Source organism: Dryobates pubescens, chromosome 19, assembly GCF_014839835.1.
Source record: "Dryobates pubescens isolate bDryPub1 chromosome 19, bDryPub1.pri, whole genome shotgun sequence".
NCBI classification, from domain to species: domain Eukaryota; kingdom Metazoa; phylum Chordata; class Aves; order Piciformes; family Picidae; genus Dryobates; species Dryobates pubescens.
In genome coordinates this window covers 22,838,507-22,854,873 of record NC_071630.1, presented here as the reverse complement: position 1 = coordinate 22,854,873, position 16,367 = coordinate 22,838,507, and the positions used below count along the sequence as shown (strand labels likewise).

Genomic DNA, 16,367 nt, shown 5'->3' with positions numbered 1-16,367 from the left:
AGGGAAACTTCTGGCAGCCCCCACTGGCCTGGTATTTAGATGATGTGCTTGAGTGTGTCATGGACAAGGCTTTCCTTCTGGGTGGGTTTGTGCCTAGGAAGTTCACCTGGGGCAGCACTTCTGCCAACGTATTTTGTCACTTCCAGCCTCAAGTTGCCCTCTGTTTGCTGCTTTTCTTTTTCCAGAGGAAATGGGAAGCTGTCTGGTGTCTCACATGGCCTGGCAGTGTCTGTTATCCCTGCTCAAGGCTTCCATCCTTCTCTGAACCTTCACATGCTAGATTGCCTTCTTGTTAACACCAAATGTCTTGACCCAATAAGGTACAGAAGCAAGTGCTTGACTTCGAGCTCCTGAGTAGCTTCCCTGCACCTTCGTGGAGCCTCTTGCATGCTTGAGGTCAGACACTGGCCTCAGTGTCCAGCTGGGGTTGAGAAATGAACCATCTTGAGAGAGCTACTTGCAAGTAGACAAAGGTGCAACTCACCCAGCAAGGGTGCCTGGTACCACCTGAGGTGGCAGACTGTGCTCACTGCCAGCAGCCCCTCGGGGTGGTCCTTGGATTTTTCTTTAGGCTTTTTTGCTCTGCTATGAACAGGAGATTGGAGCTTGGTGGTGAGAGAGGAGCCTCTGTTGGAGAGCCACTCCTGTGAAGAAGCAAGCTTGTACTCCTTGGCTCTCTCCATTGTGAATTCTCCTTGCAGGTGATGTGCTGAGGCTGTTTTTGCACTATGCTGTACATTTGTAAAGTTTTACAGAGCACACTAATTAAACACGTTTCCTTTTTCTCATGTAGTCCTGCTCTGCTGTTTTTGCCTACCTCTCACACCTTTCCTCCTTCCCAAGTCCTCACCACTAAGTGAAAGCAGCTTCCCAGGAGTTCAGGAGAGTCACCTGTGAGATGATGTAGGGCCTGCTGATGGGCTGTGATCACCTCTGTGAAAACAGCCAAAGCCTACAGCAGCTGGAGGGATCTGGAATGTAAAATGTGGCAAAGCACACACAGCTCAGAGCTGCTGCATTCTTCACACTGAAATGCTGGTCAGATCAGTATGGCTCTGGTGAAACCTCACCTGGAGTACTGGGTCCAGGTCTGGAGCCCTCAATATAGGAAGGACATGGAGCTGATGGAGAGGGTCCAGAGGAGGCCCATGGAAATGCTCAGGGGGTTGGAGCAGCTCTGCTGCAAGGACAGGCTGAGGGAGCTGGGGGTGTTCAGCCTGGAGAAGAGGAGGCTCTGGGGAGGCCTAATAGCAGCTTCCAGTACCTAAAGTGGGCTACAAGAGGGATGGAGAGAGATTGTTCCCAAAGGTCTGTAGTGACAGGAGGAGGGCCAATGGCTTCAAACTAGAGGAGATTTAAAGTGGATGTCAGCAACAAGTTCTTTACCATGAGGGTGGTGGAACACTGGCACAGGTTGCCCAGGGAGGTAGTTGAGACACCATCCCTGGAGATACTCAAGGGGAGGCTGGACAGGACTCTGGGCAGCCTGATCTGGTTGAAGATTCCTCTGCTGACTGCAGAGGGAATTGGACTGGATGACCTTTGGAGGTCCCTTCCAGCCCAGACCATTCTGTGATGGGTATAGCAGGTAAAATCAGCACCAGAGGATCTCTGCTGCTGGAAATCACTTGCAAATTTGCATCCTTTTTCTCAAACTTCCCTCTTGGAATTACTTTCTAAAGATCTTTTGTTAATATATGTTCTTTCCTTTTGAAGTGTGATGTGGTAAGATGGTCTCTCCTCTCATTTCCCTTGCTGTGCTTGAGGGATAATGGGACAGGCACTAAAACTCAGCATGAAAAATGCACACCTCAGAGTATCCTAGAATCATGGAACTGTCGGGGTTAGAAGGGGCCTGGAGGATGATCTGTTTCCAAGCCCCTGCCAGGGGCAGGGACCTCTCACCCTAGATCAATAGTCCCTCTCCAGCTTTCCATCAGAAAAGGGAAGTGAGGACCAAGCTCACAAATATTGCTGGCAGCATTTGCAGCTTTCTCAAGAAGGTTCCTACGAAGCTGCTTTCAGACAAAGCCCATCCTCCACAGCCCCTTCCTCATCCTCCTGCCCTGTCCTGGAGGCCAAGGATTTCACAGCATGCTTTTCCTGATGGAAGCTGTGCCAGGGGAGGTTCAGGCTGGATGTTAGGAAGAAGTTCTTCCCAGCAAGAGAGATTGGCCCTTGGGATGCGCTGCCCAGGGAGGTGGTGGAGTCCCCATCCCTGGAGGTGTTCAAGAGGGGATTGGATGTGGCACTTGGAGCCATGGTTTAGCAGCCATGAGGTGTTGGGTGACAGGTTGGACTTGATTCCTGATGTCTTTTCCAACCTTATTGATTCTATGATTCCACCCACTCTCACTGTGCTCATCATCCTGTGCTGTGTGAGGACATCCTTCACCCACAGCCAGGCACTGTGCTTCTCCATCACTTCTTCATGCCCTGCTCAAAGCATGAAGTAAACCTCACTGATGGACTTCAATATGGGGACAAGAAACAGAGAGCCCCATTTTTAAACTGTTTCAATGAAAGTCAGTAAGAAAGCAATGGGTCAATTCCTCATTTATTAGGGTTTGCACACCAACAAAAGGAGAGGGTGCTCCTTAGCTAACAGTGGATTGAAAATTCATTCAACAGGAGATGAAAAAACTCCTTACTCCTGGGGTGTAAGTGCCACCCACCTTCCTTCTCTGTGCTTAATTACATCACTGCAATCTTCCCCTTCTCTTCCCATGGGCTTGTGTCATCTGGCTCATTGCAGACTGGTGCCAAGAGCAGATGATCCTCAGGCTCAGTGATAACCTCTTGTACCAAAGGCTGTTTATCTTTGGTTTCCTCCAGGTATCTTTCTTTAGCAGCAGGCTCTGTAAGCAAGCTTTCAACGAGAGATCTTAAGTGCTCCTTGTCCTGCTCCTTGTGCATCTTCCACACACTTGAGAAAATTGCTGTTGGAGCTGCTGCTTCTGAGCTCTCACACAGGCTTCTATTGTTGTCCCCCAACACAGAATGGCTGTCATTGGTCAGTTCAGAAATGATTTCAATCTTTGGGTGATGTTCCTGCTGCAAAGGTAGAAAATGGAATTGAAGATGGATTACTCTAGCTGTAAAACCTGTCAGATGAGCAAATATCTCTTGGATCCACACAAGAGTTGTCAGCTTTGTGCTGTTCTCCACAAACCCATGGAAGATGTGCTTCACCCCTAGCTCTGCTGCTCTGTGGATGGATCTTGGCTTAACTACTTCTGGGGCATAAGTGATGGACTGGCCGTAAGTGATTCATAGTTAGCAAAAAGAAGAGCTGCTGCAGCAGTTGTGCTCTCTCCAAACAGGACCTGACTAACTTCAGCTGACTTTAGGGAAGAACCTCTTTTGGAGCATCACAGCTGCCAACACAGCACTCCTTTGTTCTCTTGTCTTCTCTTAATTGTAGGCTTTGTTGGCCCAGGCCTTTTGCAACAGTAATCAGCCTGTGACCAAAAGAACAAATCAGTTCCATGCCTGAAACTGACTGGAGAAGTTTGCTTTGTCTTAGAGGGACTTGCATAAACTTCATTGCATAAACTTCCTTGGCAAGCCAGGGATGAGTCAGCATCAGCATGAGAACCAGAGCTGAGGGCTTTATCTTAGTTGCTTGCTCTCTTCCTTTTCTTTCTCTAGGTTTTTGCCTAGCAGATCAGTTTGAGCACAGCTCTAATGTGAGCCTGGACTGCCTTGCATCTGACCAGCCCACAGCAGAGCAAGGGGTTTTCAACCTCTCTGTGTGCAAAGGTCTGATTTCCTTCTGCACCAAGTGATTTGTTCTATCTGTGCAGTCCTCTGCAGCGTGGGGAAGTGTATTTTAAGAGTAATCTTAAATGCAGCTGAGGAATTAATCTTATTTGACTGCTGCACTGCTTGGTCTCAGGTTTTCATTCTCCTGGTTTTGCAGCACGATGTTGTAAATCTTTTTGTTAGTCAGGTTTGCTATGAGTGGTAAGAGAAGATCTGCTGGAACATCTATTCTAGTTTATAAATGCCTAAGTAGCATCTCACACCTCAGATTAGCCTCCCCCTTGTTGCCAAACATCTCTCAATGTGTCTAGGGAAGGTTCCTCAGTGGAAGGAGCAAGAATCTTACCTCTTGAACAAAGATGATTTCTTCTGGGGGAAATTCATCTTCATCTATATCTTCCAAATCAGGCAGTTGCTGAAGAGAATCACAAGATCATTAGTCAGTGGGAAAAGCTCGTTGGGAATCTTCTGCAAAGCAATGTTTTTCAGGGTCAGAGGCCACAGCCAGCAATATTATGCTGCCATCCTTCCCAAGGTGACAGTCTACTCTCTTAGGCACATGTGGGAAAAGAAGAACTCCTCTCTTTCCAGCAATAGCAGCTGGGAAGGCAAAAAACTGGGGTGCATGAAGAAAAGTGTGTCCAGCAGGTCCCAGGAGGTTCTCCCCTCCTCCCTACTCTGCTCTGGTGAGACCACACCTGGAATACTCTGCCAAATTTTGGGCTCTCCAGTTGAAGAGAGACAGGGAACTGCTGGAGTCCAATGGAGAGCTATGAGATGATCTGTGGGCTTGAACACCTCTCCTATGAAGAAAGACTGAGAGAAGTGTGGCTGTTGAGCCTGGAGAAGAGAAGGCTGAGAGAGGATCTTATTAATGTCTATAAATATCTGACAGGTAAGTGTCAAGATGAAGGTACCAGGATCTTTTGGGTGGTGCCCAGTGATAGGACAAGGAACAACAGGTATAAGCTGGAACACAGGGAGTTTCACCTCAGCATTCTTTACTGTGAGGGTGCTGGAGCCCTGGCCCAGGCTGCCCAGAGAGGCTGTGGAGTCTCCTTCTCTGGAGACTCTCAAACCCCATCTGGATGCATTCCTGTGTGACCTGCCCTAGGTGACCCTGCTTTAGCAGGAGGGTTTGATTCAATGATCCCTAAAGGTCCCTTCCAACCCCCACCATTCCATGATTATTGTCTGCTGTGCTTAATTTCGACTGTAGGTACACAGAATGATGTTCAGTCACCACCACAGCATGTGCAGCAACACAAACTTGTTCCTGCTTGACAGAGGGATGTCATAACCACCACATTACAAATCCTCCTCTGCTCCTTTCCCCTCCCTTGTATCACTGCACAGGCCATCTACTGACTCCAGGACATCAACAGGTACTGGTGCTGCTCCAGAGCTCCTCACCACTGGCATCTTCATTCCCCACCATGCCAGCACTGAGCCTCCTGGGGAAAGCTGCAGTAACGTAAGTACCAGAGGCTGTTGGGAGAACCTCTTTCCATTACCAAATGTCAGCTGGAGAATGAAGTAGCATAGACCACTGAGATGTGTATTTGTGTGTGACTTGGGCTTGCTTTTCCTGTAGCAGAATTGGCATAGGCAGTTTGCTGTGAGTCAGAAGAAACCCTCTGCAGGTATGCTGAAGAGCTCCTTTTATACTCTGTGATTTTGTGCAAAGGAGCTTGCCCTGGTGCCACAGAACACCAAGCAAGGCAAGCACTGGATCCCTGAGATCCTCACACTGTGGCTACCTCAGGTATTGCTAGTATTTATTTAAAGCTTTTCTTTCAGCCCCTACAAGACCTGCCCTTTCCCCTTCCCCATGTACTATAATTCACCCAAATTTACAAGAATTAATTTGGGAGCAGACAATGCCCAAAGATGAAGTTCTCAAACCCTGAATCCAATACATACATCAAGATAAAGTTTCCCTGGTGTCTCTGGCTGGATCTGTTCAGAGTCAGCATATTCCTGCAGCTCAGGAAGCCTGGCCTCTGCAGTAGCTGCCTTCTCTCTTGGGAGATCTGGGGAATAAACCATAGTCAGTAGCAGAGAACTAACTGAACACAAAACTTTGTGTATTGCAATGCAAGCACTGCAAGAGCAGCTTGATGGGGACCTGGCAATCACTGCAGAACTCATAGCTGAATCCAGCACTGTGGCTCTCCATCATATTCTTGGTCTCCCTTACACTGGATAAATTGATGTTTGCATGCTGCAAGAAGGTCTTCCACTAACCTACAAGAGCCTTCTCCCATGAGAGAGGCACATGGGCAGCTCTGGAGTGATGTCCAGTTGCTGTGGGCACACACAGCACACAGGTCACATGGGAGGTCCCCCTCCACGAGGAGGGGAATTCCACCTTTATGTGGCAGAAGCTGCAGGTTGAGCCCTCAGAATTTTTGTTGGTTTAAAGAATATTTATATCCAATATTACTTGATTTTCAGCTAGCCACTGTGGGAATGCAATGTTCTTATCTGTGAATCAGCTGCTCTGGAGCCCAGCAGAGGTGGTGCTACTCTGGGACAGTTAGTTTCATCCCCTCTGCTCCCTCAGTTTGGTTGGGTTCTCCACTGTGTATGTTACCATCTGTGAGCATGTTGCAGCTTGAGCATTTGTATGAGTTTGATTCTTGTGCATCCTCTTGAATTCCAGTAGGAATATTTCCAGATGGGAAGTCTATGTTGTCTCCCTGATTTGACAGAGGTGTTACCACTTCATCAAGAGCATCAGAACTTTCATTTCTGAGTGTCTCAGCCTTCTCTTCAGTTTCTTTCTCTTCTGATACATTCAAAGTCTCTGAATTTGCAGGTGCTCCTACAGCAGAAACAAGTTCATTTAAACTGCTGAGTCAACCTAGTATTATTCATACTAAATATTCAAACTTTCCTACATGCTCTTAAGAGCTTGGCCTAAAGTATACATCCAAAGCTCCAACTTTGAGCAGCAAATACAGTTCCCTAGCAAAAAACTCCTCTAGAGAAGATACTCTAGGAAACAATGGTCTGGTATCCATGGCTAACTTTGAGAAGGCTCACAAGTGACTATACATTACCCTATACCTACCTGCAGGACAAGTTTCACTTGACAGTCAGCTGTGTTTGGTTTCAGAGCCTGCAAAGCACCAGATGTGCTCTTTACTGGATCAGAGATTGCATGATGGCCAGGCCCAAAGAGTTGTGGTAAATGGAGTTAAATGCAGTCACAGGCATTGGCCCCCAGGGCTGGGTGCTGGGGCCAGTTCTGCTTAATATCTTTATCAATGCAGATGACACTAAGCTGAGCAGGAGTGTTGATCTGCTTGGTTAAGTCCATTGGTTTAATGAGACCAAGAGCTGGCTCTTGCATTTTGGTCACAACACCACCTAGCAACATGACAGGCTTGGGGCAGAATGGCTGGAAAGCAGCAGAATGGCTGGCAAAGGATCAGGGAGTGCTGACAGCCAGCTGAACATGAGCCAGCAGTGTGCTCATGCAGCCATGAAGGCCAACCACATCCTGACCTGTATCAAAAACATGAGCCCAGCAGTAGGGAAGTGATTGTGCCCCTGCACTCAGCCCTGCTGAGGCCACAGTTTGACTACTGGGCTCAGTTCTGGATGCCACAGCATAGGACAGACATTGAGGCCCTGGGACTGTGTCCAGAGAAGAGCAGTGAGGCTGGTGAGGGGTTTGGAGGGTGTCATACAACGAGCAGCTGAGGGAGCTGGGGTTGTTCAGTCTGGAAAAAGGAGGCTAAGGTAAGATCTAATTGCTCTCTACAAGTCCCTGAAAGGAGGCTGGAGTGACACCAGTGCTGGTCTCTTCTTCCTAGTAGCAGGTGGAAGGAAATGGAGAGGAAATGGGAGGAAATGGCCTGAAATTGTGCCAGGGGAGGTTTAGGTTGGGTCTCAGGAAAAAAATTCTTTCCTAAAGAATGGTGAGGCATTGGAACAGGCTGCCCAGGGAGGTGATGGAGTCGCCATCCCTGGAGGTGGTCAAGAGGCAAGTGGCTGTGATGCTTCAGGATATAGTTTAGTGGTCATGGTAGCTGGGCCACAGTTGGACTCAAAGATCTTAAAGGTCTTTTCCAACCTTAATGATTCTATGATTCTTTGGCAGTTGAAGTCTCTTCTGTGCTGCAGCACTGCCTTCTTGATTGGCTTCAGTCCTGTTTATGCTGAGACATGCACACTTCTCCAGAAAGGTCAGGTGTGGACCTGCTGCTGCTTGTAAACACCTGCCTCCCTGAACAGTGCAACAGGAGAACTTGTGGCACAGAAAGGGCAGTAAGTGAGGCAAATTATTCAAGACCTTCCTTTTACTGACTCTATTACCAGTCTTGTAGGCTCTAGGCTGAAGCTCTTACTGCCAGTGAATGCAGCAGGGGAGAGGTGCCTGGATGTGGACTGGTGAGGCCTGCTTAAAACCATTGTGGTTAATCTAAGGTGAAGGAAATATTTAGTATGGGAAAGAAAAATTCACAAATCTGTCCCAAACATTGCATCACTCTGCTTCTGAACCACTGAGGAACCATGCACCTGTTTTGACCATTCAACTGCAAGCAGACACAAACACTTCCACAACAGTATCCACAAACCTTCCAGGCTGTCTGTTGCAGCTCCATTTCCACCTTTTGTGCTTGCATCTCTTTCTTCCATATACTTTTGGTTTTTCTTTTCCTTTGCTTTCTGCCTGATGGCTTCTAAAGCCCTGAAGCTGTCTTGGATTTTTTTTCTGTCTCTGGTTTCCCATTTTTCCCTTTCTGCTTTCTCAGCTTCAAGCCCTCCAACAGCCCAGGCTTCTGCACAGGCTCTGTGAAAACACACAACCTCAGTGTAACACAGCCAGAAAAGCCCAGCTTTGTAATGAGAGAGAACTTGAAACAGTTTGCAAGGGTAGCAGTGGCAATCCTTTATGCAACAGGGATGCATGTGTATCTCATCTTCTATGTGGAACTGCAACAGAAGAAACAGGTATCTCAAAAGCTGGGGATGACACCACCAGAGACCTGAACCTAGATGTGTTAGCTATAAAAGTCCATGGCTCTTGTGCTCAAAGCCAGCCATCCTCAGTAGTGATACTAGTCCATCCTTTCCTTCCATGACCATAGTGACAAAATATGGATGAGTGGTCATTAGCATTTGAGCTTCCTGGCTCTGTTTCTTACCTGTCCTTTGGGAAAACTGGTCTGTCATCCAGAAATGTTAGCTGCTTCAGCCTGACAGTAAGGGTTTTCCTGTAATTAGCAATTTTCTTTATCACTTGGTTTCCCATTAAATGCAGCACATGCTAAAGAAACAAAGGGGGGAAATTGTGCAGTTGAGAATAGAATAGAACAGAATTAACCAGCTTGGAAAAGACCTTTGAGATCATCCAGTCCAACCTATCACCCAACACTATCTAACTGGGCTGTGCTCCAGACCCCTCCCCAGCTTTGTTGCCCTTTCTGGACACCTTCCAGCATCTCAATGTCCTTCTTAAACTGAGGGGCCCAGAACTGGACACAGGACCTCAGGTGTGGCCTCAGCAGTGCTGAGCACAGGGCACAATGAGCTCCCTGCTCCTGCTGGCCACACTCTTCCTGATGCAGGCCAGGATGCCCTTGGCCTTCTTGGCCACCTGGGCACACTGCTGGCTCACCCAGTACCCCCAGCTTCCTTTCTGCCTGGCTGCTCTCCAGCCACTCTGACCCCAGCCCGTAGCACTGCCTGGGGCTGTTGTGGCCAATGTGTAGAACCTGGCATTTTAAATCTCATGCCCTTGGACTGTGCCCATCTGCCCAGCCTGGCAAGGTCCCTCTGCAAAGGGAAGAGAAGCAGGAAAAGATCTAAAAAGATCCCTATCTGGATATGCACCTTCTCTAACATTCCTACTCCAAGGAATGAACAAAACATCTTAGGTGTTACAGGTAATCTCCAAACCCCAAAGAATGGTTTCTTTGAAACCAGGACTGGATTGACAAAAGCATCTCATGGGATTCACCCATGCAGGTGATACAAACCCTCAGCTACACCCAGCTCACCAAATTAGGCATGGTCTCCAGGATGGTTATGATGCTGGGATCACTGAGATGGTTGTGGGACAGATCAAGAACAGAAATGCTTGGGCATTCCTGCAAGTGCTGGATGTCTTCCACCCTCTGCAATCTGTTGTGAGCGATCTGCAGAGTCTCCAGGGCCTTCAGACAAGCTGTTGGACAGGAGAAGCTCAATGAAAGGAGAGGTTCAGAGTCACTGCTTCACCAAGGCTGTTCTATCAAACCTTTGCTGTCAAAATAATTGTTTATATCGAATCAGGAGGCTAGGCTAAGTTTGTTGTCCTGCTATGTGCACTTCTTGGTTTGGCCTCCAAAGCTGCTTTCTTCACTCAAGTTAAAAACAGCTGTCTGGTTCTAGGACAGGGGTGGTTTTTAACTAGGCAGTCACCCAAAAGCAAGAGCCTGTGCTTCATGTTACTTCCCCTGATGACAATGTAGAGGAATTGGTTTGTTATTTTCTGCTGGAACAAATCCTTTCACAGTCATGAAGGATTTGGTAATCATGCCTGCAACTGCCAAAGCACATTTTAACTGTAAAGCAAATGGTGAAAACTGGATTGTCAGCCTGTCTGCAACACAGCTAAGTACTGAGATGGTATTAAGAAGTGAAGAAAATCACTTCATTGTGCTAGCTACTCACATGACAGTAATTGCTGTGTCCTTTCTGTTTTCCCATCTATTTAAATTGCAAAACACACAGGCTTTGCTCTTCAACAGAAGCCCTGTGGACTTTGTTGTTAAAACTTGGTATGATGTCCTGTAGCAATAAACCCCCTTGAAACCAGGGCCACTAATAATAGCTTAGCTTAGTCATAGCTTGGGAATATGGGCTCATTGTAGGTTTAAACACATTGCACCAGCAGGTCAGTGTCACAGTACATTAGAGGTAGGAAGGGACCTCCAGAGATCAGTGGGTACAACCCCTCTGCCAGGGCAGGATCACCCAGGGTAGTCTGCATAGGAACGCATCCAGCTGGGTTTTGAATGTGCCCACAGAAGGAGAGTCCAGAACCTCTTTGGGCAGCCTGCTCCAGGGCTCTGTCACCCCCACTCATGTTGAGGTGAAATCTTCTATGCTCAAGCTTGTACCCATTGTTCCTTGTCTTATTATTGCACACCACCAGAAAGAGCTTGGCCTCCTCCCCTTGACACCCACCCCTCAGATGTTTATAGACATTGATCAGATCCCCTCTCAGCCTTCCCAGGCTAAACAGCCCCAGGTCTCTCAGTCTCTCTTCATAGGGAAGTTGCTCAAGTCCCCTAAGCATCCTCATGGCTCTCCATTGGACTCTGCAGCAGGTCCCTGTCTCTCTTGAACTGGGGAGCCCAAACCTGGGCACAGTATGCTAGGTGTGGCCTCTCCAGGGCAGAGCAGGGGAGGGAGAAGAACCTCCCTAGACCTGCTGGACACGCTTTTCTTGACGCACCCCAGGATACCATTGGCTCTCTTGGCCACAACTTACAGAGGTTCTCAATGGTCTCAATGCAGTTGTTGCTGATGTTGAGGGCAACCAGTTTCTGTAAGGGCTCCAGGTTTTCAATCTTGGTAATTAAATTGAGTTGCAAGTAGAGGCAACGCAGCTCTGTCAGCGCCTCCAAGTTCTCGATTCTGGTTAGGCCGTTGCACTGGAGCCACAAACACTTCAAGCCAGTGTACTCCTCGAGGTTCTCCAGGCGGCCAAAGCCTGCAGGGAAAGGTGTCCCAAGAGGAAATTGCATTGCCTGGGGAAAAACCCAGCTCTTTGGAAGAGTGAAGGTCATTACACCAGCACCGCCAAAACAGTTGGTGAGAACAGCGGTCTGTACTTCATGCAGCCCTTTAGGTTCTCAAGTGAAAACAGCAAAACCAAGGCCACGAGTGGAGTGGAGTGGAGTGGAGTGGAGTGGAGTGGAGTGGAGTGGAGTGGAATGGACCAAGTTGGAAGAGACCTTTGAGATCATTGAGTCCAACCTATCACCCAGCACCATCTGATCAACTAAACCATGGCAGCAAGCACCCCCTCCAGTCTCTTCCTAAACACCTCCAGTGCAAACTTGAACCAGTTAACTGCATCACACACAGAGATCACAACAGGATAATCCACATTCTTTCTAGCAGTTTCTTTTCCATTCAGTAGTATTTGAGAGAACATGCAGCAAGTGTTTGCTGTTCATTTTCCTCCTGACCATTTTGATTTGGCAGTAAGAGTCCCCAGGGTGGAAAACAGATTCTTTATGCAAGCACACATAAGAAGCACCACAACTCTTTTCCTCTGAGCACAACCCAGACCACTATTTTAAGACATTTCTCAGAGGGTACTCTTTGGGGAGAGGGGAAACCAAAAAAGTGTCCTTTGATTCCTGTTAATACTTTGAATGACTTCACAGAGGGAGTTAGGTCCCTAATCAGTTCACTCTCTTACCTTCACACTGACTCATTTTGTTTCACAGTTTCATTATTGTATAACACTAAATGATGTTTCTGAGCTAATAAAGTATCTAATTCTTGTAAATTAGCTATTGGATACTCCAGGGAGCCACAAGCCAGATGCTGTGAAATGCTGCTCAGAATGGTCAATCTGAAAGAGTCATGCCCACATCTTACCTTTATAATGCAAGTAAAGTGTGTCATTTAACTGTGGGGTCCAGTATAAATTCTGCTGCTTACAGATGTCTCGCAGAACCCTTTTAGTCATTCTGAAACAGTAACATAGAAAAGAAGAAGAGGGGGAAAAAAAAAATCTTTCAGTGCATGTATTTCACAGAAAACATCCTGTTGCAAGAGACCTCAAAGGTCATAGAATCATAGAATCAATGAGGTTGGAAGGGACCTCAGAGATCATCAAGTCCAATCTGTCACCCAACATGTCATGGCTACTAAACCATAGCACCAAGTGCCACATCCAATCCCCACCTTGAACACCTCCAGGGATGGGGACTCCACCACCTCCCTGGGCAGCACATCCCAAGGGCCAGTCTCTCTTTTTATGAAGAACTCCTTCCTAACATTCATCCTAAACCTCCCCTGGCACAGCTTGAGACTGTGTCCTCTTAAAAAGCACTCATTATTTAGAGTGGCTTTCCATGTCTATCTGTTTGAAGACTTTCAAGTCCATCTTCAAACTTGTTCTCCTGAATTAAGGTTAACATGTAGGACAGCAAAACTCCAATGACTTCAGTGATGCCAAGATAAAAACCCACCACAAACAAATATGTTACCTTACACCACTCCTCTTTTCCTCTGTCCTTTGGCTGAGGGAGCTAGTTACTGATTTGTCATCACCATCTGATTTTTGTTCACTCTGTTGCTCTGCTCTGGACATGCAGCTGGTAGTTTTCTCTTGAGTTTTAACATCTTAAGAAAACAAGTTGCAGTTTAACAGCTTGGGTGGGGAAAGAGTATCCTACTGCTAATTACCTCAGAGAAATACTGAAGAGCACTTGAATATGAATTTCAAGAACTATTCTAACCAAGATTTTTGCTGACTTTTTTAATGATGGGAAACTTTGGGGTTTTTTTTCTTGGAAGGCAGAGCAGTAAAATAAATAGCAGCAAAACAAAATTGAGATTTGCATATTTATTTTTTAGAATTCAAAGAGTACCTTCTAAAGATTATTGTACTGTGCAGAATAGAATAGAATTAGCCAGGTTGGAAAAGACCTTTGAGATCATTGAGTCCAACCTATCACCCAGCACCATCTGATCAACTCAACCATGGCACCAAGCACCCCATCCAGGCTCTTCCTAAACACCACCTCCCTGGGCAGCACATCCCAATGGCCAACAACTCTCTCTGGGAAGAACTTTCTCCTCACCTCCAGCCTAAATCTCCCCTGGCACAGCTTGAGACTGTGAAAATAAAGTACTGGCACCAACATTCTTATGGTCTTAGACATCCACTATATAATATATTTAATTAACACTAATTTGAGTTTAACAAGACTGATAATTTTCCATGTAAAGAGCTGGTGGATCTGAGTCATCTCAAGCACTGTTTGTTAGCCTAGCTCTTCTACAAATATACCCTTTTGATCTCTTTGGAAGGTGGTGCTGTACTCATCCACGTTGTCTTTAGACTGCCTTTGAGTAACAGCAGTTTCGATGCTCTTCTCTTCAGATTCTTGCTCTTCGTCTTGTCGTTGGCATGCTTAAAAAGAGACAGTGCAAAGAAGTTGATCAGACCTTATACAGCTGCAATCAAAACATTTAGAGGTCTGGGTAGCTGTAGGATTGCAAAACAGGAAAAGGTAGCCCTCCAGGAAGGAGGATCACAAAGAAACAGCAAGAATGATAAAGAAAAGGCACAGCTGAGTAAGCTTCAACCATGGTTAAGAATTTCAGTGACTTTGCTGGGAGAAAGAATGAATTCATACTGCATCCAGATAAGGAATGACAGGCTTGATGTCTAGGCTTTGTGTTCACTAAAGGTCTCCTAATGAGTCCTAGCTGAAAGAGCTCACCTGTGCTGCCAGAACTGCCTTCACTTTCTGTTGGGGCAGCTTCGATTCTGGTGCCATCCAGAGAGCCACCCGACACCTCTTGCACAGTAACCTCCTCTCTAAGGCCTTTGTTAAAGTCTTCAATTTGTGACTGCATTTTGAGGTGTGACTCAGATAAACATCAGTCAGGTCAGTACTTGATTTACAATCCAGCTTCCCCAGACAACACGTCCAGAGGCTTTAGTAGGACAACCTGTTACAAACAAGAAGACTGCAAGTGAATTCTGAAGCCTGCACGGAACTGTCAGCTTGGGGCTAGTCACTGGGAAGATACCAAAAGGCTGGGAGAGTTTATCTTAAATCCTGACCCATCGTGGATCTCACGCAGAGCAGTGAGGACCAGGGCAAAGAAGCCTCCAGTCCTAGAGCTCACTGCTACGTCTCCCGTTAAACCTTCAGCTTCCTTTACCCTTCCCAACGGCCGGGCTGGACCCGCCGTTCGGACCCGGGCCCCAGCCCACCGCCGTACCTGCCAGGCAGCAGGAACCGAGAATCGCGATGGACGGGAGGGAGAGAAACGGCCCCGGAGCCGGGACCCGGGACGCGGGAGCCGGGACGCGGGACCCGGCCCAACCGGCCCAACCGCCGCCGCCGTCGCCATGGTAACAGCGCGCGCAGCCCCACAAGGCCCTGCGGCCGCTCCCGGCGGCCCCGCGCAGGACGCCGCGGGTGCGTGCGGGAAGCGCGGCGGCGGCGCAGGGCACGGCACGGCCCCGGGCACGGCCCCGGGCAAGGCCCTGCCGCCGTGGGCACGGCAGTGCGGGCGGTAACGGGCCCCGAGGCGGCGGGTGAGCAGCGGCCGGCAGGTAACGACCCTTCGGGGCGGCTCCCCGCGCTGTCTTCCCCGCGGGCTAGCAGCTGCGGGGATGGTTTTCCTCCGTGAGGGCCTGGCCGGGTCCGGGGAGGGCCTGGCTGGGGCCAGCAGGGCCGGGCCTGGGTGAGCTGGCGAGCCGGGCCTGGTGGTCGTTTTGGCCGGTCGGCGAAGGCGAACCCTCCCCGGAGGGATGAGGCCTACGGCCGCGACTGCGTCTGGCCTCGGTGGGCGAGGGGCAAGGAGCTGCCAGTGCCGGCGGCAGGGCCCTGCTTGCGTCTTGTGCTCGTTTGAAGGAAATATTCGCTAGTGAAAACCATGTGAGGCACAGCGCGGTTTGTGCCGGGCCGGCGTGCGGTGCGATGTTCATGTGCGGCGCTGCCCCGTGCTTGGGGGAGCTCTAGACCGTAAGGACACGGTAGGCGAGGTGCATTTGCTGGGAAGGGGCTTTGTGGTGGTGCTAGGGACTCAAGTTGTGCTCAGGCATTGGGATGGGTTGTCTTCTGAGGCGGTGGAATCACCGTCGCTGGAGGCATTCAAGAGACGTGCGGACACAGCACTTTCAGGACGTGGTTTAATGGGCACGGTGGTGCTGGGCTGACGGCTGGGCTCGATGATCTTGGAGAGCTTTTTCCAATCATGGCAATTCTGTCATTTGCCAGGCCACAGCACATCGTGCTGCTCACGGCCCTGTCCCAGGCTCCTCATCTTTCTGCACGGAAGCTGTGGGACATGGTGAAGGGAAGGGGGTAGAAAGTCTAGGCTGGGGCATACATGCTGGTGGTCAGTCTCAATGATCTCAGAGGTCTTTTCCACCTGAAACAATTCTGTGATTCCATGAGTCTGCCTCTGGGCTGGCACTGTCTCTCATGTAGCTTTCAGTGCTTAGAACAGTGTGGTGTTTCTTGCGTGCTTTGGGCTTTCTTATTAGCTTTCACCTGTTAAGAATCTTTGACTCTTTTGTAGGTGAATCCTTGTCTTCAAAAATTAGTTTTTATATGTTGGGCTTCCCTTGGCTGCTTGTGCTTGAGTTGGCTTATTTTTATTTATTGGGGGTTTTTTGTTTGGTTGGTTGAGTTCTGGGCCCCTCCGTTTAAGAAGGACTTTGAGACACTTGAATGGCAGAGGTGAGAGGCCTCGAGCACACGCTCTACGAGGAGAGGCTGAGGGAGCTGGGGTTGCTTAGCCTGCAGAAGAGGAGGCTCAGGGGAGACCTTCTTGCTCTCTCCAACTCCCTGAAGGGAGTTTGGAGCCAGCTGGGGGTTGGTCTCTTCTCCCAGGCA

At 48.5% G+C, this 16,367-nt stretch overlaps 1 protein-coding gene across 1 annotated transcript; it reads right to left on the bottom strand.

Moving 5' to 3' along the window:
- Positions 1–2,688: 2,688 nt before the first annotated feature.
- Positions 2,689–14,409, bottom strand: DNAAF1 (dynein axonemal assembly factor 1). Its single transcript, XM_054170117.1, has 12 exons — positions 14,235–14,409; positions 13,799–13,921; positions 12,993–13,128; positions 12,379–12,470; positions 11,258–11,479; positions 9,780–9,946; positions 8,925–9,046; positions 8,355–8,569; positions 6,362–6,592; positions 5,689–5,798; positions 4,112–4,180; positions 2,689–3,054 (listed from the first exon to the last, which is right to left on the bottom strand). Exons 1-12 carry the CDS (start codon positions 14,368–14,370, stop codon positions 2,695–2,697), a joined length of 1,983 nt encoding a protein of 660 aa, XP_054026092.1. The 5' UTR covers positions 14,371–14,409; the 3' UTR covers positions 2,689–2,694.
- Between the last annotated feature and the right edge of the window lie 1,958 nt (positions 14,410–16,367).

Coding starts and splice junctions, on each gene's coding strand:
- DNAAF1 (XM_054170117.1), bottom strand. CDS start 14,370: ATGCAGTCACAAATTGAAGACTTTAACAAAGGCCTTAGAGAGGAGGTT. Junction 13,129..13,798: donor CTTCCAAAGAGATCAAAAGG/GTATATTTGTAG, acceptor TGTTTTCTTAAG/ATGTTAAAACTCAAGAGAAA. Junction 4,181..5,688: donor CAGGGAAACTTTATCTTGAT/GTATGTATTGGA, acceptor GATTCTCTTCAG/CAACTGCCTGATTTGGAAGA.